General features: G+C 43.9%; 1 protein-coding gene across 2 annotated transcripts in view; it reads left to right on the top strand.

Moving 5' to 3' along the window:
- The window catches only part of TNFRSF19 (TNF receptor superfamily member 19), a 62570-nt gene extending 42380 nt beyond the window's left edge, over positions 1–20190 (top strand). The window contains exons 6-10 of one of the 2 annotated variants that reach the window (XM_083169912.1): positions 11079–11240; positions 12260–12385; positions 13712–13805; positions 14765–15098; positions 17245–20190. In XM_083169912.1, the coding sequence (XP_083026038.1) occupies positions 11079–11240; positions 12260–12385; positions 13712–13805; positions 14765–15098; positions 17245–17253 (725 nt within the window). In that variant the 3' untranslated portion in view covers positions 17254–20190. The remainder of the gene's footprint in view (positions 1–11078; positions 11241–12259; positions 12386–13711; positions 13806–14764; positions 15099–17244) is intronic. The other variant, XM_083169913.1, reaches the window with a different exon arrangement.
- The last annotated feature ends 3126 nt before the right edge of the window (positions 20191–23316 follow it).

The following is a 23316-nucleotide window of genomic DNA, read 5'->3' as shown; positions in this document are numbered from 1 at the left end:
TGTTAGGGAGCGCAGTACACTACCTAGACATTACCAAATGTAACTGCGCTCTGAGATCGCTCTGTCTAGCCTAAGCAGCTTCAATATGGGAGACCGCTCTTATTTATTAAGTGTTTCTTATGTAGCGCACACATGTTCCGCAGCGCTGTACAGAGAATATGTAAATATCCACATCAGTCCCTGCCCCAGTGGAGCTTACACTCTATATTCCCTACCACATGTACACGCACACAGGCATTTTAGGGTTAATTTTGTTGGGAGCCAATTAACCTACCAGTATATTTTTGGAATTTGGGAGGAAACCGGAGTACCCGGAGGAAACCCACGCTAATACGGGGAGAATATACAAACTCTGCACAGTTAGAGCCATGGTGGGGATCGAACCCATGACCTCAGTGCTGTGAGACAGTAATGCTAATCATTACACCATCCGTACTGCCCCCTAACGACTTACAAAAGTCAGGGTTAGGCGGGGGGGGGGGGGGGATGGGGTGGGGCTTGTTGTTAGACTGCAGGTATGAAGGGTTCAGATTAGGCACCTATGGCGGCAGAGCGTATACATTAGGCCCTGTTGACCTAATGTATATCAACATTTTTTAATGTGTTGACCTAAAATTGTCGACCTCATGATCCATACCCGACTTGGCTAACAGTTCTTTACCTTTGCCAAAAAACTGGGTATTCATATATGGAAAGAGCTATAAAAGGGCCTCTATCCTTTCCGTCTTATTATTTTCAGGTTACTTATAGGATTGCATATAAGATTTTGGGCCAGATGCACTAAACTTCAAAGTGATAAAATGGAGGGTGATAAACAGCCAGCCAATCAGCTCCTGCTTGCCACAGACTGTATTTGAAAAATGTCAGGCAGGAGCTGATTGGCTGGCTGGTTATCACTCTCCATTTTATCACTTTTGAAGCTTAGTGCATCTGGCCCAAAATCTTATATGCAATCCTATAAGTAACCTGAAAATAATAAGACGTGACATGACCCCACACATTGCACACAGCTGCTGACCGTACATTAGAAATGTGGCATCGCGCAGGTATGCCGTGAATGGTATGGAGCGGATTGTAGCATGTGTGCGGGCTGTAAAACAATTGCTGTCTTCTGTGCTGAAAGGATGTTTCATGAGTGTCATGGCGCCACCGTGACCTGTTCAGTTGTGTGTATTTATCTAATTACAAAAGCCATAAATGTAATGTCAAGTCAAACAATGTGTGTGCCAAGCATTCATGGCTTGCTCATAGGAAGGGGAGTGAGAGCTGGGGGGTTGTATTTAATCTTGTGCTGGTACATAATAGAGCTTCATTTCCCGTCTCTTTCACATAACTGAGAGACTCTTTAGAGGAATTTGAAAATAAACCATTTATTGTCTTAGTGAGTGTCTTACTGGTCTGGATCGGCCTCTTCCCCGATGTTCGGAGTCTTTCACACTCGCTGTCTCGTTAGCTCCAGGAGGGATGGAGTGGGGGCGGCAGCAGGGGAACATCCAGCGTATTATGGGCTTCCCCATAAAAACACTGGACGTTCCCCTGCACACCATGAGAGTCTCAGCCAATCAAGGTCTGGCCAGTCATTTCAAAATATTCAGCAACCGCATCCCGCTGCCCGTCAAAATGCCGCCACAAGCTCCAGCCTCCGCTGCCACTCGGACGGACCCCGCTGCCCACCACTACGAGCTAGCCTGACCCCGCTTCCTGCCCGCTCCCGCACGAGGAAGGAGGTCCCAGGTCGGGTGGTCGGATGGCCAGCAGGTCCGACCACTGTCTTGGGTGTGATGAGCACGGGACCGCTCATCGCACCTGAGGGGACATCAAACTGAGCCAATTTGACGGGCCGATTTGTCAAAATTGGCCCTGTGTATGGGCACCTTTAGGGCTGTATCCTATAAGCCGTGATAATTTACCATGGCTAATTACATCCCCCCCAGGACATTTTTTTTGCGGATTGCAGAAGCGGAACGACTTTTTGCAGATCCTGTGTTTTTGTACAGTAGAGGAAACTTTTGGCAGAAAAAAACAGGGGGCTGATTGGATAGCCTGAAAAAACAAATGGTCTCAAAACAAAACCTAAAAAAAACTTTTTGGAGCCTCATTGAAAATGAGTTTTTACATTTCTGCTCCATATTGATTTATATACAACCAACAGTTTAAGAAATAAGGTTTATAATTTGCTGTGCAATTGACTAATTTATGAAATGCTATATTATACATGTTAAAGTCTCCCTTATCCGCATATTACAAAAACCGAAATATTCCGAAAACCATGGTTTTTCAGAGTATTTCGTTTTTTTTGTTTTTGTCCCCCCCCCCCCACACCTCTTTTTTTCATACTTACCTCGTCCCCTTTGTCCACGGCGGCCATCGGCATCCGCACATTGCACCCCTGGGACCGAATATGCTGCTGAAGAGGATGCCGGAGGATACCGTGGACATCGGGGCACCACCGGGGGACCAGGTAAGTATGAAAAAAAAAATCCCTTATCCAAAATGCTCGGATAAGGGATACTCAACTTGTACCAATGTTTGCTGTTTGTACATTTTTGTTTATGTGGGCGAGGTGTACTAAGATTTGAAAAGTGATAAAGTGGCGGTTGGTCAAATTATTTATCTGCCCACAATCTTCATAGATTATCAAAGACAAGTGGAGGTGTCTGTAGCAACCAATCAGATTGTAGCCAACTTTTATCTAGTACAGTCTAAAAAAATGCTACCTAGAATATGATAGGTTATTATGGGATACAGTTTTACTTGTTCTTTATTAAAGGTCTGGTAAATCTCCTTCCTTAACATTTTTACAAGGCGTGTGACCAAACCCCCATGCTTGGCCACAATCCTTCTTGTAACCGGTCCACAGACCTCCCTGAACGGACACAGTGGATTAGTAAGTGTGATCCTCACATTCTTATTCCTCACTGCCACCCTTCCTTCTTCCATACAATCCAGGGCTCTCTGCTACGAGATATATAATACGTAGATGTGTGTGTAAATGTTCCGTGACACATTCCAGCATTCCACCTTTATCCCATGGAAGTGATGGCATTTATGAGTCAGATCTATTTAATGCAACTACAAAGCTTAAAGCAAATGTACCCTGTACAGTAGATGACGATTCCTATGTGGATATGTTCTTATTGCGCAACAACAGCTCACTGTAAAAGCTCTGGAGAATATTTTGGAGACTGTACAGAGCCATTTGAGCCTGTGCCCTTCCGATTGTGATCTTTGTTCTAACTCCCAGCTGGCAGCCTCGTCCTCTAATCCTTGTGGAAACTTACATCGCAAACACAAGAGCGGTTTCATGACTCCTACGGCACACATGCTGCGGAGAGGACGTCGATGGGGGCTGCTGAATGCTTATTGGGCCTTCATAACATGCTTTACATATAGTGACCAATCACATGGAAAGCTGACCCTTTCCTTTGTCACGGCAATGCCTTGGTGTATATATAGGTCTGTGCCAGTCAGAGAGAACCGCCACATATTCTCAGCTGTTGTTCTAGTAGTTGGGAACGAACCAAACCGCGTCACTGGTTACTTTAATATTGCATTGTTCCTAACTAGCAGATGTCTTATGGAAGGGACATGCGGGGTAGATTTATGGTAAGGCAAAAAGCTCCATCTTGGATAGGACTTTACCTTATCCATCAATGGGTAAGAATCGCTGCAGCTTCTCCACTCAAAACGCCCTATTTTAAATAAAACATCTCTATATACTTTTACTGACTTTAAAAAAAACCTGTTAGCGGCTTCCACTGCACATGTGCAAGAGGCTCGTACATTCCCAGATCCCGGTAGCACCAGAAATCACCATGCGTAACTAATGTGGCTGTATTGCGATTGATTATATAAGTAATTTCTTATTGCTAGATTTTGATAGAGCTTTTGATCACTTCGCCGCTGCCACTACAGGCGGTATTTGTGGAAGGTCCTTGGGGACACCTGTAAATCTAAATTTGACAGGGAAAGATTTTTGGCAGGCACTCTGCCAAAAATCACTCTGCCACTTGGCAGAATGGCAGAATGCACCCTCCCACTAACACATTATAACCAGGGCCGGCTTTACCATTAGGAAGTTGCTTAGGGGCTCCATAATCTGGGGGGCTGCCCCTAAGGCTGACTCACAATATTAAGGATGACTCTGGGAGAGGTATCCTTGTTTAACTTAATACAAACGGCAGGTGTTGAACTTCTAAGCTTCTCTGTCCACGCTCCCCTATTTGAATTTTGAACTGTGACGGAGCCGCCACTGCCAGAGGTTACTACACAGCCGGAGAGGAGAGGCCCAATCGGAACATGCACATGGCCCCTCATCTCTTAAAGGTACTTTGCATAAAAGGCCAGATGTATCAAGCTTCAAAAAGTGATAAAGTGGAGAGGTGATAAACAAGCAGCCAGATGTATCAAGCTTCAAAAAGTGATAAAGTGGAGAGGTGATAAACAAGCAGCCAATCAGCTCCTACCTGTCATTTTTCAAACCCAGCCGGTAGCATGACAGATGGGAGCTGATTGGCTGGCCATTTATCACTCTCCATCTGCTTGATACATCTGGCTCAATGCCTTGTACACATGGGGCCACCCGGCTTGTTCTGCTGAGCAAAGTGCTGCAGCATGACCGCTCAGCACATAGCGTGTTCGTGCTGAGTGGGGCTTTGCCTATTGTTTAATAATAGGCAAAGCCCTGCGATCTGGGCCGCCGGCGATACCGACGCGCAGGACGCAGCATGTTGTTCAGCGCCAAAAGCCAGATCGCACCCTTGTGTACGGGGCTTTAGAGCAGCAGTTGATCCTCTGATGTCACAGTAATGTAATGTCACACACGCGGGCTGTAAAATCACTTTACCAAAGTGCAAAGTCACCATCCTGGTAATGTTACTGGACCCTTGTTTGCGTTATATACACCTTGAACAATGATTGGGATGAAATTGTAATAAGCCCTATCCGGAATCAATATTTGAGGAAACGGCAGCCTTATCTACAGTATATAAACCTGCTATAGCATTCATCCACTTTTGACCTTATTATAAATTACTAATCTTGAATCAACAACTGGTAATCTTTGCCTATTGTGTATAACTTACTGATTAAACCAATATTTCTGTGCCGTACCTCAGGTTATGTAATAATTGGGTATATGATTACAGTATGTCTGTTTGTTGAGCAGTAAATGGACAGCACACAGGGTACGAGCACATTGGCATACCTCTGTATAATGCTTCCAACCCCTCTGGTGTTTTCAAATGCGATTTCCTTACGCCAAAGAAGACCCAATTCCGATCTGTACAGAAACCTGATGGTTTACACAGAAATCCAATGGTTGTGGGTCTGCGCATGTACAAAACGGTCTTGCACGCACCCCCCTGTAAGACGCAGCATGATAAACATGCTGCAGTAGTTTGGGAGCGGTGCAGTTTTTCAAATTCTGGGTTCGTCTCCCCCATTTTGTAGCCATGACGGGTCCAGGTTCTGCATTCTCAGGCCCAAAATCAGACGGCCAGCACAAGTAAGCTGACTGGTTCCTAAAAACATAGCGGATCCCTGCCTGCCGATGGTGGCTATAGTGATCAAGGCTTCCTCCTCAAATGCAGCACTCGATATATGTGGAATAATGCAAATATATATATATATATATATATATATATATATATATATATATATATATATATATATATATATATATATATATATATATATATATATATATATATATAAATATAGTACTATTTTTCTGGAAAAATAGGTCCAGGAACTCCAGGTCTGGGGGCGGATCAATTAAATAAAATATATATATATATATATATATATATATATATATATATATATATATAATAGAGAGAGGGAGGGATAGATGTATGTATTGTATTTACAAACAAAGGCACTCACAGGTGACTTTAAAATAAAACTTATCTTATGGAAAAGTACATTTTCAGTTCCTGATGATGTCATATTTAATAAGAGGTTCAGGAACTGAGTTCCTGCTGGTTTCTGCTGAAAAATAACACTGTATGTATGTATACATACATATATATATATATATATATATATATATATATATATATATATATATAGTAAATTATATGCATCTCTGAATATTTCCTAATGCACAGAGGTAATAAATCCAGGTGGATGTAGGAATGTTGCGGTGTGACGCGCACTTCTATATAATAAGAGCCTCACATTGGGATTTCCTTTTACCTCTGCGTGTCTGTGGGTTAACCCTTTGAATGCCAAGTAAATTTGTCAAAATAGGTGTGAAAATTGCCGAGAAAACTTTTTTAGAAAACAGCCTGTAATGTTTACCTTATATTGGAAATATAATCTTTTTATACACAACATTTTTTTTATTTGAATTTATATAATAAATTATATGAGCGACGCCGGCATTTTTATTGGATATTTTGCTCATATCTCAGAAATGTTGACACTCAAAGGGTTAATCCGGCTACAGCCATGTGTATGTGCATTAATCTTGCTACATCCATATGCATCTGTGGAATAATCCTGCTACACCCCTCCAGATGCCGGCATTAATTACCGCACTGTCCGGAGTAATCCCAAACTTGTGGTAAACCTAGAAACGCGCACAGGTGTATGGCCAGCATTACAGTAGTGCTCAGCAATACATGTAACCGTACAAACCTTTCCACGTTCTACACGTTATTAATAAAGTATAAAATCCAGGTAATGTATTATGCTAGAATAGCAATGGCTGTCATATTGGCTGTGGTGTGTAAGATGGCCACCGCTGTACCTGTATGTTACTATGCAAGCTGCAGTGCTGTTCGGAAACTCCTGATTCCAGCTCAGTGTTATACGGTAAAAGGTTTTATGTCTGATCTTGGCTTGCAGAGAATGCTGGAATTTGTAGTCCCACAAACAGCTGCAGGTAGGCCCAGGTTGCCCAGGTTTTGCAAATACAGTATAGAACAGCAATATATTACTCTAGAAAAGATTAAAAAGATTGTTTTTTTTTTAAATTTAACTGAACAATTTATTATGCGATAAGAAGTCTAGAAGGTTCCTAGAAGTCACTCCCCGGGTTCCCACCCACATTCTGTAGCCAGACACATTGATGGATTGCAGTGTCTGTCACTTGCTGAGAGAAGGGCACATCTTAATAATAAGGACCCTTGTTGTTCTGCTTACACAACAAAGGAAATGACAACCACTCACTCAGCTCATAACTTACACATGTCACAACATTTAACACATTACTTAAATACTCTGCTCTTTGGTCTTTTCTGTTTGCCGATTGCTATTTTACACAAACCATTTGTGGTATTTCTTGCACTACGGTCTACAATGCTGAAGGAAGGTTTCTGCTTACGTGACTGTCTTTCTCTTTCCAGTGAGTCTCTCCAATTACATATAATAGGCCCCAGAGACCTACACATCTTTTGTGTTTGTGTTTCTGGCCCGTCCGTTCCATCCTGTGCTGGCTCCCATGATCCAAACTCTAGCTGGTGCGCAGCAAGCTATAGACTTTTACTTCTGAAAGACAAAACTAATCGATTCATAGACGATGCTACAACAGGTATTTCCGGGGTGACCATAATGAAATATTGACACATTGGTACATATGGGCAAATTTTGGGCCTTGTTACAGAACAGATATTTAAATAATAACGGTAATGTCAGTGCAGGTGGCCTGAATGGAGCAACACCAGCGCACAAAAGACTTGATCCCCCCCATAGAGGTGAGGAGCAGTGTTAGCCTTTTACTATATAGGACTAGTCTTAAGACCCGACGGGCAAAAGTTTATGCAATTCTCAAACATTTTGTAAAGTGAAAATGTTTTTCATTTATTAAACCCTTTGGTGGTAGTATGGCCTCCAGCGTGAACCACTGGAGCACCAGCCGGGATCAGTCATACCACTACCGTAATTTGTGCACATACTGTACCTTCAAGCATTAAAAAAACAATATTAAGACCATACCACCCACAATCCACCACCACAACAATAGTGTAAGCCACTCCTACTTTCTGGGGGACTCCACCCCTATTAAGTTGTGAGAATTGAAAATGTCCCAACAAACAGGTATTTATTTACCTGCAAGCGTAACACAGTATCTGTGGATTTGCGGAATAATACTGTAATATTCCAGCACAGTTTTCAGGAATTTATCTTCCTATGTCTATGCAAATACACAGCGCAGTTTGATATGTAAAAATCAAAACCACAGGGCAGAATATTACTTCTAAGAAAGCAAAAAAAAAAAATATTACATCTGTTTAGAACATAATTCATGTGGAAAAACTGGCAAAAGCATTTGGTAAATGAGTTTATATACAGAAACCCCATCTTTCATGTTAGCCAGGCTTTGATTCTGGCTCCGATCAAACTAATTTCTGCCTATTTATACCTTTTTTAAAATCCTTCCTGTGGCGCTCAGTGTTCCCCAAGTGGGATTTCAGATTAATTTGTTCTGGTCATTCAGTTAAAAAGCATGGAACATTAGGAATAAAATCCCAGAGTTCAGAGCGGGGGGCTTTACGTGGTGAGGGAGGACATTTTTGTAGTCGGCTCTCGGAGAACATTTTCATAATTGTGGTTTGACCATAAGCAGGTCAGGGTTTTGGGTTATGTGTTTGGCTGCATGTGGCCCTGTACGTGTCTCTCTCAGCAAAGCTGCCTATTGTGTGGTGTGCAAGAACTCTGTGCCATGGCAACTTTATTTTACCTTGTTGGGGTTTAGGATGGTTGGAAGTGAGGACTAGTGGACTACAGAGATGACTAGCAGATGTGCAGTTCCTAAATGCTCACTGCTGTTTGTTATACAGGATTTGTGTTTCTGCATTCACTGACAGAACAGTGAGCACAGCACCTGTAGCATAGATAAATCATAGTGGCCTGCCTGTGGATACAGAGGGAGCACCAGTAGCACTTGTTAGAGAGACACTGACACTGTGTCCGATTCAGTACTATGGAGTAATCTCCAGCTTTACCTCAGAAAGGGGGGGGGGGGGGGGTTCAGGGATTTGTCCTTATTGGAGTTTGAAACTATGCGGCGCAGTTTCAAATTCAATCGCTGTTGGGATGATATAGAATTATTTATTTATATAGCGTACACACATTTAGCAGTGATTTACAGAGAATTGTTGGGAGCCAATAACCTACCAGTATACTTCTGAATGTGGGAGGAAATCAGAGTACCTGGAGGAAACCCATGCACACATGAGGAGAATATACAAACTCCACACAGTTAGAACCATGGTGGTAATCTAACCCATGACCTCAGTGCTGTGAATGCTAACCATTAAACCATCCGTGCTATGTAGTACAGGCAGGGGTGCCGAGAGAGGGGGGGGGAGCAGGTACAATTTACCCGGGCCTGTCAGGGGGGCCCTGGTCTGAACACAGGTTTTTTTTTTATTTGCTGGCAAGTACCCCTAACATGACCCATTCCATTAGGTACAAAATGCTCTGTTCCTGGACTTCCCTGCCAGTGGTAATTACAGAGGTTGGACTCCAGCACAGTCCAAAATTCAAAGAGGGGCAGTCACATCAACTGCCAGTGAGTCCAGGACAGTGATGCTTGGGGTGGCAGTATAAGTGACCCCCCCTTTTGAATATTGGACTGTGCTGCAGGCTCACATCTGTAATTGCCACTGGCAGGGAAGTCCAGGAACAGAGCATTTTGTACCTAATAAAATGGGCCATGTTGGAGGGTATGTGTAAATCCTTTGCAAAGAGCATGTAACCCCTGGCAGAGCATGTTAACCCCTGGCAGAGCATGTAAATCAGGGCAGACAGGTTAATCCCTGGCACAGAATGTTAACTCCTGGCAGAGCATGTTAACCCCTGGTAGAGCATGTTAACTTCTTAATATGCAATGAGCATTACGGTGTGTGGCATAACGTGTAATGAGCATTAGGGCATGTGGTATAATATGTAATGGATGTGTGACATGTGTAATAGACATTACAGTGTAAATTTTTGTACGTGTAGCCACCTTGGAAACAGTCGTAACACAAGGTCCGCAGAGTGGGGGCCCCAGGAAGTTGTTGTACCGGGGCCCAGAATTTCTCTTGGCGGCCCTGAGTACAGGTGTACCACCCATCCGCTTCTCTATATAGTACAGCTGTATGTATCACCCATCCTGCTCTGTACAGTACAGTTTTATCATGCATCTGCTGTGCTATACAGTACAGTTGTATCATGCATCTGCTGTGCTATACAGTACAGTTGTATCATGCATCTGCTGTGCTATACAGTACAGTTGTATCATGCATCTGCTGTGCTATACAGTACAGTTGTATCATGCATCTGCTGTGCTATACAGTAGAGTTGTATCATGCATCTGCTGTGCTATACAGTACAGTTGTATCATGCATCTGCTGTGCTATACAGTACAGTTGTATCATGCATCTGCTGTGCTATACAGTACAGTTGTATCATGCATCTGCTGTGCTAAACATTACAGTTGTATCATGCATCTGCTGTGCTATACAGTACAGTTGTATCATGCATCTGCTGTGCTATACAGTACAGTTGTATCATGCATCTGCTGTGCTATACAATACAGTTGTATCCTGCATCTGATGTGCTATACAGTACAGTTGTATCCTGCATCTGCTGTGCTATACAGTACAGTTGTATCCTGCATCTGATGTGCTATACAGTACAGTTGTATCATGCATCTGCTGTGCTATACTGTACTGTTTTATCATGCATCTGCTGTGCTATACAGAACCGTTTTATCATGCATCCGCTGTGCTATACAGTACAGTTGTATCACCCATCCGCTGTGCTATACAGTACAGTTGTATCACCCATCCGCTTCTCTATATACAGTAGTACAGCTGTACCACCCATCCTGCTCTGTACAGTACAGTTTTATTACCCATCCTCTGTGCTATACAGTACAGTTGTATCACCCATCCTACTGTGGCAGGACATGCTGGTCTGTGTAGCCCTGGACTAGGAATATGACATCATAAGCTGCATTTTGGTGCCTCCTTAATGCCACCGATTCCTACTGAATAATTACTTTTTATAGAACGCTTTATTTATATATACAACTATATATTTATAGATACAACTTATACAACTTTATTTATATTCCTTTCCAGGCAGCAAGGTAAATCTTGTGAAAATCCCTGCCACAGCATCGAGTCCCCGGGATACCGCTCTGGCTGCAGTTATCTGTAGCGCCTTGTCCACTGTGCTCCTGGCCCTGCTCATCCTCTCCGTCATCTACTGCAAGAGACAATTCATGGAGAAGAAACCGAACTGTAAGTAATGCTCAGCTCTCCTCTTTCTGGTTTCCCTGTCCTATAATGTAAGGTGTACTCTATTAGTTGTATAGAAATTATCTCCAGGGCTCTTGGCAAACAAGCGCTTATTTAATCTTCATGAACACCTGTATTAACGCTCTGTTGCACTTGAGGCAACCATGTTCTTAGACTGATCCAACCAAGGCTATCACAGAGGCAGGAAGTCCTAGCCTAGTACAGTCTCACTGTGAATCGTGTACACCTTACCCTGACACTGTGTCTTATGATATCACTAAGGGCGCCTACACTGTGTCCAAAATAGGAGGTAATTCCAGTATGTAGACAGCCTGTGTGTGCTGTAGCCAAACAGTCTGCACTCACCCAGCAGTGACTGGAAAAGCCAGTTCCAGAACACTGTCACTGCCGGGTGCGTGCAGGGCTGTCCGTGCTAGCCTCAGCCAGAAGTAATCTGGGCAGGTAGAAACGACACAGAAGGCATTGTGCCTAACATGCTAGGTGTGTGTCCCAAGTGTGGGAGATGGGTGCATTGTACGGTATATGGTGGGGGGGTGTTATTCTGGTTCATTTCGCAGCCTTGCAAATGGTTGGCTACCGCCCCCACTTCATGGTCTCGTTAGCATGAGAACGCCAAGCGTTTCCGTATGCTAATGGAGCCACCCAAAGGTGTACTTTGACGGTGTCCATGTCGGCATTTGGGACCAAAAAAACGTGAAAATTATTTTTGACTGTCGATCCTAGCCATTGTGGACCTAATGCTGGTTTCAACCTTCCAACCTTGTCGACCTATTTCATGTGTCACCATAAACTGTCAACTTTCTGCGGTCGACCTAATATGGGACAACCCAATGACCCATTTCCCACTGTAATTGTTATCAGAGTTTATAAAACATAATAGTACATGTATACGAATATGTATGGGGAATGCTCATTGATTTATCAGACGTGCTCTGGTCCCTGTAGTGTATTACATATATAATGTATATAGACCGCTCACACCCTCTCTCTCCCTCCTGAAGGGTCCAGCAGGTCTCAGGAAGTGCAGTACACCGGCTCAGAGCTGCTGTGTTTGGACAGACCCCCGCTCACTGAGCACACACACAGGGCTTGCTGCCAATGCCAGCAGGAACCAGTGCAGGCTTGTGGTAAGTAATGGCTGCACATGGTCTGTATAATATGATTAGGCCTCTAGTACAGAGCTGCAGACTGTTACAGTGGCAGCACAGAGTACTCTATGGTTACTCACTGTCCTATTACACAATACCGTAGCACAGGCTGGTATTGCAGCTCAATGAAGATATTGTGGTTATCTCAGGGTTGCCTACCCTCCTGAATTAGCCGAGAGGGTCCCAGAAACCAGGCCCCCGGGAAGGGTGGGCAAACCTCCCTATTTCCCCCGCGCCCACCCACTCATCCTGGTCTTGTTTAAATACCACAACTCGCGGCTTTTTGGGAGTGGCGGGCTAAAATGACATCATTTTATCCCCGTCCCCTACTTCGGAGATCCGTGTATCCCGCTATTTGCCGGACTGGGGCCAGAGCTTGATGACACCGATATCAGCCCCCGCCCCCCCCCACAGTTCTGCTGACAGTCTCCTCGTGGGCTGCTCCCGGAGAAGAGACTGTAAAAGTAAACAACCATGGGTAATCCTGGGGGAAACTGCATCAGCAAGGCTGAGCCTTTTGCTTTACTGAATAATGTGATTATTAATAATGAATGACCTGATGTCCCGTCTGGTGTCCTCACAATGGCCCCCAGCTATGACACACATTGCTTTTAAGAAATGTTATTTTAAACCGTAATCTGTAATGTTTCCATATAATCTTTATTATGTACATAAGGCTGAAGTCTTCCCCCAAACTCCTCCAACAGTGGGCTCACGACCCCCCTTTCCTCCCCATACTGAGCGAACGCTTTGGTGAGTGTGATAGTCGCCAAAGGCGTTTGCAGAGGAGGTTGTCACATTTGCATATATGCTTTTGTTCATAATTTATCTGTTGGGCCATTGCAGTAACCAGGCTGCATTTTTTTTTTACATACCCTTCACCGCTCTTTTTAGTCCACTGTCCAATATTAAAATGTGCTTATTTCCAGCTGGATTCACTTTTAGATATTTCTTATACGCTGATGATGAGCGAAATGTTCAAAACTAATCTGAAAAATATTCACCTCACTCCGCACTTGGATGCAAAACTTTGAACCTTCTGCCAGTGGAATTTGGCGTTGTTCCGCTACAAAACTGAATATTAGGAAACAGCACCGCAGCATCACTTATCTGTAGTATATGTATCAAATAAACTGTAGATATTGTAAATGATCATTGCAGAGTGAGGTCCGAATACTCTCAGGTGCCAGTGAGTAAGTGTGCCCAGTACGGAGAGGGCTTGTGCCTGGTCATATCGCTCTGTGCGTGTGTGGGAACTGGCATATGGCTGCCTATAGAAATAATAATGTGCTTTTCTTTCTTTAGGCCCCGTTCACTTGATCCCCTCGTTGTGCTGTGAAGAAACGTTCAGCATTGGACACGGCTGTATATTCCGGTCACACAGCACGCTGTGCAATGGGTAAGTACCGTTTAAATCGAAAATAACCCTTGATGCTTTTTTCTTCTGAGTTGTTTTTATATGAACAGAAACAGGTCTGATCTGTGTAGTTATTGGGTCTACAGTATGTTGGTAGACATGGGTTTGGGTCGACACAATAATCAGGTCGACAGTCAAAAGGTCGACATGGGCTTTTTCACTGTTTTTTTGTGCCGACAGGCGGTATTTCATGCCCTACCATTCACTAGGGCGTGGTGGGAGAATAAAATAGTGTGCCGAGCGCAGCGAGGCACCGTGCCCGATGCAGTGCACTGGAAACTGTGTCCATGTCGACTGTGTCGACATTCGGGGTAAAAACCCCATGTTGACCTTTTGACTGTCGACCTATTGACCCGTCGACCTTTCCCCATGTCGACCTAACGGTGTCGACCTAATGCTTGTCGACCAAACGATCCCAAACCAGTTATTGTATGTTCCTGACTACGATGATATGCAGATTGCATTTTTTGCTATTACTTTCCCACAATCCTGTTGGGAACCGCCTTCCCTCAAGTGCCCATAATACACCTTGTATGACTTCTGCCCTAAAGTGGCTCTCTGCTTTAGATAAGGAGATAATGAGATTATATAAACACTTTCTGATGCAGTTTAAGACATGCCCATAGCATTTCTTAATGTTTATTATAATTTTTTCACGTCCTTCACATAAGCCCTTATGTTATTTGATATTGGAGAGTGTTGATAGACTGTACATTAATGAGGTGAAAGTCGTCTGGCTGACTCACGTTATTGTACTTATCCAGAAGTGCTACTCATTACACCCCATGTCATGTGATAGACCATGTGTGGCGGAACCAGTATCCATGGCAGTGCGGCCTAGTAACTGGGGACCACACTGAGAAGTGATTGGCTGGTCGTCATTCAAAATGGCTGCCACTATTAGGAAAGTATAAAGACATTACTTGTGTTTGTTCTTTCAGGAATGCAGAGTCTGTGGCAGACATGATGCCGGCATATACTGGATCTGCTTCCCACTTGGCCTGCAGAGAGCTTGCAGAAACTTGGCCTCTTATGCAAACACTTCCTGGCACAGGGAGCGCTCCTGTCTGCGAGCCATATCCGGAGCCTATAGGAGAAGACGCAGGCTTTCTCAACAGAGATACTGAAGAGCCAAGCAACTCGCACACGCACAGTAACAGTGCGGAGACGCAGCCTTCAGAACATCTGCATGTATTAGAGCTGGTGCCGGGTCAGATAGCTAAAGGAAGTCAGTCAGAGGATGAGCAGATGTCATGCACTGACCACGATAATCAGGTGATTATGTGCGACGGGCACAACTGCAGCAGAATAGGCCATTCCATGGATTGCTGGGCGGTATTGGGACGTTTGCTTTGCATATCATATGCTATGATTAGAGCTGGGACAACAATGGGCTAATCATTGTTTGCTATGGTCAGGATAGGACTGGTAACAAGTAAAACTGATTTATTTTTTTTGGGGGGGGGATGCATTTAGTTTCCTGGCAAAATGTGCAATTTATAGTCTATAGATAATGCTGAGAAATGAGAGCACATTTATATTGTTCTGTGGTGGGGTTATTTATTTATTACCAGTTTCTTATATAGCGGCACATATTCTGCAGCGCTTCACAGAGAATATTTGAACATTCACATCGGTCCCTGCCCCAGTGGAGCTTACAATCTAATCTACCACATGTACACGCACACACAGACATTCTAGGGTTAATTTGTTGGGAGCCAATTAACCTACCAGTATATTTTGGATTGTGGGAGGAAACCGGAGTACCCGGAGGAAACCCACGCAAGCACGGGGAGAATATACAAACTCCGCACAGTTAAGGTGCCCATACACTGGCTGCGACATCTTGCAGCAGTGTACGGACACCCGATGGACTGCGAGCCGCCGGGACCTTCCCGGCGGCAGGGACACATGCGATCCGTTGTGATGGATCGCATGCGTCCCTGCTTCCCGCCCGCCCCAGAACGGGTGGTCCGACGGCCAGCCGGTTCGACCACATAATCGGGTCCGATTCACACGGGGACCGCGCATCGGACCCGACTACATGTCAGGGAGAGGCGATTCGGTCCGATTTAACGGGCCGATTGGTAGCAATCGGCCGAAATCGGACCAAATTGCCTCGATGTATGGGGGCCTTTAGGGTCATGGTGGGAATAGAACTCATGACCTCAGTGCTGTGAATGCTAACCATTACACCACCCGTGCTGCCATTACACCACCCGTGCTGCCATTACACCACCCGTGCTGCCATTATACCACCCGTACTGCCATTATACCACCCGTGCTGCCATTATACCACCCGTGCTGCCATTATACCACCCGTACTGCCATTATACCACCCGTGCTGCCATTACACCACCCGTGCTGCCATTACACCACCCGTGCTGCCATTACACCACCCGTGCTGCCATTATACCATCCGTACTGCCTACAAAATGTTGGCCATTGTAGTGTCGATATTTATTATGTCAAGATGAGGATGTCACCATGGTCAAAATGTCGACTTTGATTTCATGATGAATGTCAGCATAAACAGTGATGACCTGTTAGACTGTGGACATTTCATACTTTGTACCAGCTGCATCTTTTAGGTCTCAAAGTTCATGTCTACCACTAATCCTCTCTACTGGACCTAACCCATAATGTCCACATTCTGAGTGTGTCGACATGCTGCTTGTCATCATTTTCACCATGTTGACATTGTAGTGTACACCTTGTGAATGCCGACACTGTTACTGTCAATCAGGTGACTGCTTCCCTGTGGTGGTGTTAGGTCGGAGCACAGTACAAACAATAAGGTCAGTTCTGCACAGGACACTTCAGGAGACAATTGACTGATGGGAGTTCTAGTTCACATGGGATGTTGCTATGGGTAACCAATCAGAGCCTATCTAGTATCTTCTAGAAGGTGCTAAATAAATAAGAAGCATATTCTGGTTGGTTGCCCATAGCAACATCCCATGTACGTGGCATCTATTCACATTTAAGGATAGCATTAACCTAGCACCCCTCCATAGGTGTTGGGCACACCCCCATTAGTGACGCCGACGGATGGGGCACATGATGAAGCTGGACAGCCCACAATCATGACATCAGCAGGCCACGCCCTCGTCCAGCCACAATATGCGGCTTGCACTCCCTGTACACCACCGGTAAACCAACACTTTCTGTGCCGGATTATCGGTGGTATCCCCCCCACCGAGTAGTCCACCTCCCCTGCGCAGCATGACTACCCCCAATCACTGATCCTTTGGGGACTCACGGAAAGATATGCATGTGTTAATAGCAGATTTTTCCCATTTTGGTTTAGGCATACGTTACTGAAACTGATGCATTTACTAAAAGCTACATTACTATAAATGGTTGAAAAGAAAATGTTTCACGCAAGAGATACAATTTGTTTTATCTCTTTCATTTGCAGGAATGCTGAGTGATTGTCAGAATAAATATCCCATTGGAAACTGTCTGCGTTCCGGAGGTCTACATCTGTCGCCACTTTATGGAATTAGCATTTCATCATCTGGGGATTTGCATTTGTTTGGGACTCCTGAATGTGGCTGTACAGTAACTAATGCCCATATACAGAACACAAGGACCCGTCTACTGGGAGAACATTGCGGAACTGGAGCAATTCAAGGGAACATATCAATCAAGAAGAAAGCATCACGTGACCTGGAAGTTCCGAGACCAGTGAACTCTAAAGCCGAATGCCTCCATCGGTTTCTATAGTGACCCGAGTTGCTCACTTATTTTTAGAACCTTCTGCTTACCCCAAATAAATGTCTACTTTTATAATGTGTGCCTATGAAACACCTTGCCATATATTGTAAATAATGGTGCTGAATACTAAATCACGTTGGAGGACATGTATTTAAACCATGCAGAGGATATGAGAGTTTGGGGCGTAGTATTGACCTTTGCGGTTACTATTGGCAACACCACCTGTTTTCATTGCACGAGCCCTCCATTTGTTTCTCTGGATTTCAACAATGAGTGTAAAAAAAGAGACCTTTTTTTATTTATTTAGTAAATTGTCCTTGTTTAACCTTTGGTTTCATTTACCTGTAATTTCCCTGACGAATTCCATATAAATGTGTAAATAGTTGAATGTTCTGGATTAGAAACTACGAGCTGTGTACCCAAGGCTTCTGAGAAGTCCGGATTTGTGTCTCAGTCTACTGTAGATCCTTCTGTCGCCGCAAGCTTTGTAATGAATGTGCATTATAAGGGTGTGTGTACATAGTTATGTGACCTGGAACAATATATATATAATTCTTGCCGGAGATCTCCTTCTGAACAGTGTGGTGTGTATCTACCTATTTTTATACATCATATATACAGTACAATGTTTATAGCACTGCAAGCAAATGGTATGCATTCGCATAGTCGGCAATGACTGTGTAGACCATACTGTGGAATTGCAGCATGTCGACAGGTCTTATCTATATAGTTGGAATAACGGGATGCAGTTAAAATCCTGGCGGTCGGGATCCCGGCGTTCAGAATCCCGACGCCGGAATCCCGACCGCCGAAATCCCGACACTTTCACCCTCCGTGGGTGTCCACGACACCCCTGGAGGGAGAATAAATTAGCGTGGCAAGCGCAGCGAGCCCGCAAGGAAGGGCGATCCACGTCCCCCCCTTGTCGGGATTTCGGTGGTCGGGATTCCGGCGTCGGGATCCCGACCGCCGGGATTTCATACTGAATCCGGAGTAACATTACAATATTATCAACATTACATATCTTAAAGTTATGGTGACTTGTTGACACGTGTTGAGTTGACATGGAGAACCTTGTGGTTGTCTAGATTATGATGGTTGACGTTAGAAATGTCGACGTCATACCGAGCCCATACAAACTATTTAGGCACAATTAAATGCCAATAATATATACAATCTAATTTTGGTATTGATAATGGTCTTTTACAAATGATTTTCCTATTGCCTTATCTGTAGGACTATTAATGTGCTTTCTAGTACAAAGTGCTAAGGGCCTAATTCAGACCTGTTTGCTAGGCTGCGTGCATCAATCGAAAGTCATCGATATAAGTCACGTTCGAACATTCGAAAAATTTGCCGATCATCTAATTATTTTGTACCTGTTCTCAAATAAAAGTCCGTGTGGCCTGTCTTTTGTTTGCCACGGATATGGTGGAATTCGGCATGGGCGCTGACCTCGTGTAACATCATCTGCCCACCCCAAGCAGGCTTTGACACACCTGCATTCACATGGGAACACCATTGTTTTTGTGGGCACGCCCAGGAAACGTGGGGCATTCCCATGCTTGAGTCCCCTTCCCACCACTGTCTGTGCGTAGTGAGTGTGTTACCCACCTAAGGCGTTTGCACAGAGGGTCTGCACATGCATATTTTTGCCCACACACATGTGCAGACCCTAGGGCTAATTACAATGCAAGTATATGTCGCCCAAACTCCGTAGGGCGCCATGATTCAATGAGGTTTGGCAACCGCTACTTTACGCTACCGTGTCAGGGTAACCCGCACATAGAATGTAATAAAAAAAAAAGTGTTATTTTTTTTTATCTGTTCATGGAACATAATGCTGTACGATAGCTTATTTTTAAGGGTCACTTTTTTACATCGTGTTTTGTACATATGATTGTTATTTAATTTTCTAGGTTGTATATTGAATTTTTTTGAAGTGTTGGATTTGTTAACCACTCAATAGCTTCATCTTATAAAGGCATTTTTGTATCTTTTACTCTAATACAGTCCACTTAGGATGACCTTTTAATTCAACTGTAGCTTTGCAAATAGATTGATGTCAAATACTAAATGTATCCTTAAAGAAACCTCGTACAGTACTTTGCCTGAGAGATGTTGTCAGTGAAATAATACACCACTTCACATTGTTCTGTCTTTTAGTATTAGCAGCCTTATAAAAACCTACTTGTTGCCTTTTACACAGTGATGGCGTCCATTTTGCTTGGTAAACGAATAGTCGTGAGAGTGCAGCCTGTCCGCAGCCTTAGACAGGCTTAATAATGAATGAGGGAACTTTCTTCTCATGAACCATGGTGGAGACTACAAAATGGCCGCCCCTGTGTGAAAGGGACAGGTATGTACAGGAAGGTGCATGATTACTATGTTGTACTTTCCTGAGGAAAACCATTTCCCGCTTCATTCCTTCCTGCAGACAAGCAGAATCCTGTGCTTCATGTGTTTGTGAATAGTGTACAGACTGGTCCGTGCTTCTCTCTCTTATATACAACTGATGTAAATTCATGTATAGAGCAAAGTTAAAAAACTGAGATTAAGGAAAGTAACTGCCGATTGCTTATATTTGTAAATTTGGACGTGCGTCTCATTTTTATATCTCACTATATGTAAATAAATTCTTTTAAAAAAAAAACAAAAAAAAATTGTTTTTGTATATTTTTTATTTGTTTTTTTTGACAATTTTCTGGAGACGTTGTAGCTTTTAAGAACAAAACCAGTGATCCCATTAAAGAAAAAGACATGGCGGTATGAATCGTCTTAAGCACTGGGTTGTTTATGGTATCAATCTATCCCGGAAATTCTTGTTATTTTTATATTGCTGACCAATACTAAAATATAGGAATGCATTTTGTGAGAATTAGGAACTTTAGCCGATGGCTTTATCAAGCCTCCCGCGCTTTGCAAAAACTCTAAAAAAAAACCTTGTGGGGCATGCGTTCCTCTGACTGGATACAGAGTAACTGGAATACAGCTTATGTCGCACAACTGTGGCCATTCCTGGGGGGGGGGGGGGGGGGCAATATTCACAGATCTTGAAAGTGGGTGTCTCACTGCTTGTATGAAAGTGCTACTATTTGCATAATATTGTTTCCAACAAATCAGACAATCAGGCTAATTCAGGTAGCCTTGCCGATTACCGAAAATGCAGATTGTGATTTTCAGCAATCTGCACATGCGCAAGGCGGTGAACTGCAGAGGGCGTACGGAGGGTTGTGAACGAGCATTTCTGTGGCATGGTCCGAACAACGCAGGCCTGTCTGGACCATTCAGGGGGCCGGGACGACTGTGTGACATGCAGCAGACTGTGCCTGGCTTCACAGCCAGGGGGCAGTCGGTATTGTGCGAGTGCTTATAACGAATAACAAAACCTGTTCTATAATTATATTTGTGTAAAAACATTTTTTACAGCTATTAAAACGGTAACTTCTCTCCTGTGTGTTTTACTCCTCTAGGTCTCATTGTGTAAGGTTATCTATTGTCTCCTCCTCGAACATATCCAGACATTCGGAAAGTGAACTCTGCATCATTTCTATAGCTAAAGAAAGCAGGGGATTATCTGTGGTATGTGCAGCAGATCAGAGCCACAGGCACGTGAAATGAATCCTACTTAGGCTTTCATTAGACTTTTCCTTACAAGGTAGAATCATCGAGCTCTCAGCCCTCAAAGTGGTTTAATAGGAGAAATGTGTGCTAGAGGATTATATGGGTAACTACTGTGTATGGGGTGCCGGCGCTATTACAGCATGCAAAGGGCACCGGATCATTCCACTTTACATTGCATGTAGGGTAGATCATTTTAGAAAACATGATGGAAATTGTTTTTGAATAAGGCACCAATGAATTCTTGTACAACAAAGAAGTCTCTATCACACAGGTACCATGCTGTGATAGTAGGGCAATGGTTCTCAAACTCGGTTCTCAAGACCCCACGCAGGTCACGTTTTCCAGGTCACCTGACAGGTGCACGCATTACTGACTGACACACTTTAAAAGATCCACAGGTGGAGCTAATTATTTCACTTGGTTCTGTGAGGAGACCTGCAAAACCTGCACTGTGTGGGGTCCTGAGGGACGACTTTGAGAACCTGTGCAGTAGCGTAACCATACATAGGTGTGTTTGAGGTACATGTGAATCTCCATCATGGCTCTAAGGTCTAGCTCATCTCAGCCTCTTTTCTCACATGTGTATCGCTGACTTCCATGTGGTCACAGAGGCCAATGATAGTCTTTCCTCTGACATGTTTTTTTCCATGGTGGGGACACTTGGGTTGGATTTGGTGGGGGTCTGGGGCCAGTTGGCCCCCGAGGCATCAGGGTTCTCTGATGACAGTGTTCTATCCAGGAAAAACTTTAAAAAATCAGAGCCCGGTGACCTCTTGCCCCATCCTGGTGGGAATATAACCTTTTTCTTCGGAATTTTGTTTGTGTGCATATTACTTGGCATATTATATGTTGCTAGACTAATTACTAAAGATTTGTCTTACATTTAAATAAGGCAAATCTTAGTGCATGAGACCGTTGGATCGCATCTGATACAGGCAGGCTTGGCTCAGGGGGGCTAATGATGACTATGCCTTTCTATGGCCAAAATACCAAACAAAACTTTATTCAGTGAGTATAAGCGAACTGGCAGCCTCCATTGTTTATATGATCAAGTGGGTGGAACAGCGACTGTTACTAATATCAGTAACTTTGTGTAGATCAGGCCTGGCCAATCTGTGGCTCTTCAGTAGTTACTGCAAGTCCCAGCATCCCTTGCCACAGTTTTGCTCTTCTAGAATGCTAAAACTGTGGCAAGGCATGCTGGGTTGTGTAGTTTTACAAAAGATGAAGAGCCACAGATTGGCTAGGCCTGAATTAGATGGTCAGGTAAAGTGGAATCCAGGAGAATTACCAGCTCTTTAGGGATTTCAAGAGTTCTCATACTAATTGGAGAGTCTCTTGGTAGTGGTGTCACCCAATGCACTGAATAAAGCACCAACACATGACCAAAAAATGAGTATGGCCTTGTTGGATTCCCCAGTTGTCATCATTCTGGGGGCATACGCAGCATTCCCGTAGATGCTGGGCTGCCCCCATTGACTTCCCTGCATTACTGGCTTGTTATCAATGACAATAGCCTGGTGCTGCAGATAATATCACAGTGCAACACCTATCTCCCTGTCACTGTGGGGTGTACACACAGAGAACTTTTAACAGGAGATTTTGACTAGATAGTCAAAATCTCCTAGAAGGTTAGCAAAAATCTCCCTATTTTTCTCCTGCTTAGTCAATACGGTCTAGCAGAAATAGCTTAGCATAGATTGACTGTGCAGGCAAGAAAATTTTGACTAGATCATAGACTATCATTGCTTAGACAAAATCGCTTAGACAAAATCTCTCCAAAATTGCTTAGTCAAAATTGTCCATTAGTCAAAATCTCCCCGTGTGTACACCCCTTAAAGGAGATAGTATTTTGGTGTCTGAGGGTGACACCAGGGTCAGATATGCATCCCCATAATAGCACATGTGTCTCCTGGACATACTAGAGAGGTGATGGTTTAAGCATTGGAGAGATAAATTACCATTCAATTAGCTCCTAATTGTCTTGTTATAGGCTTATTGGTTGCCGTGGCAAATTTATAATGGGTGCAATATGTTCGGTGCTTTCACGGCCCCTGAGTCTAAGGGGGCCCACGCTGCACCCTATTTGTTTATACTTATCCCTCAAAGTCCCGTGGCATCAGCCGCGCTGTGGTAATTGCTGAAAAAT

This window comes from Crinia signifera, chromosome 2, assembly GCF_055691185.1.
Source record: "Crinia signifera chromosome 2, ASM5569118v1, whole genome shotgun sequence".
NCBI classification, from domain to species: domain Eukaryota; kingdom Metazoa; phylum Chordata; class Amphibia; order Anura; family Myobatrachidae; genus Crinia; species Crinia signifera.
This window is presented reverse-complemented; position numbering and strand designations above follow the sequence as displayed.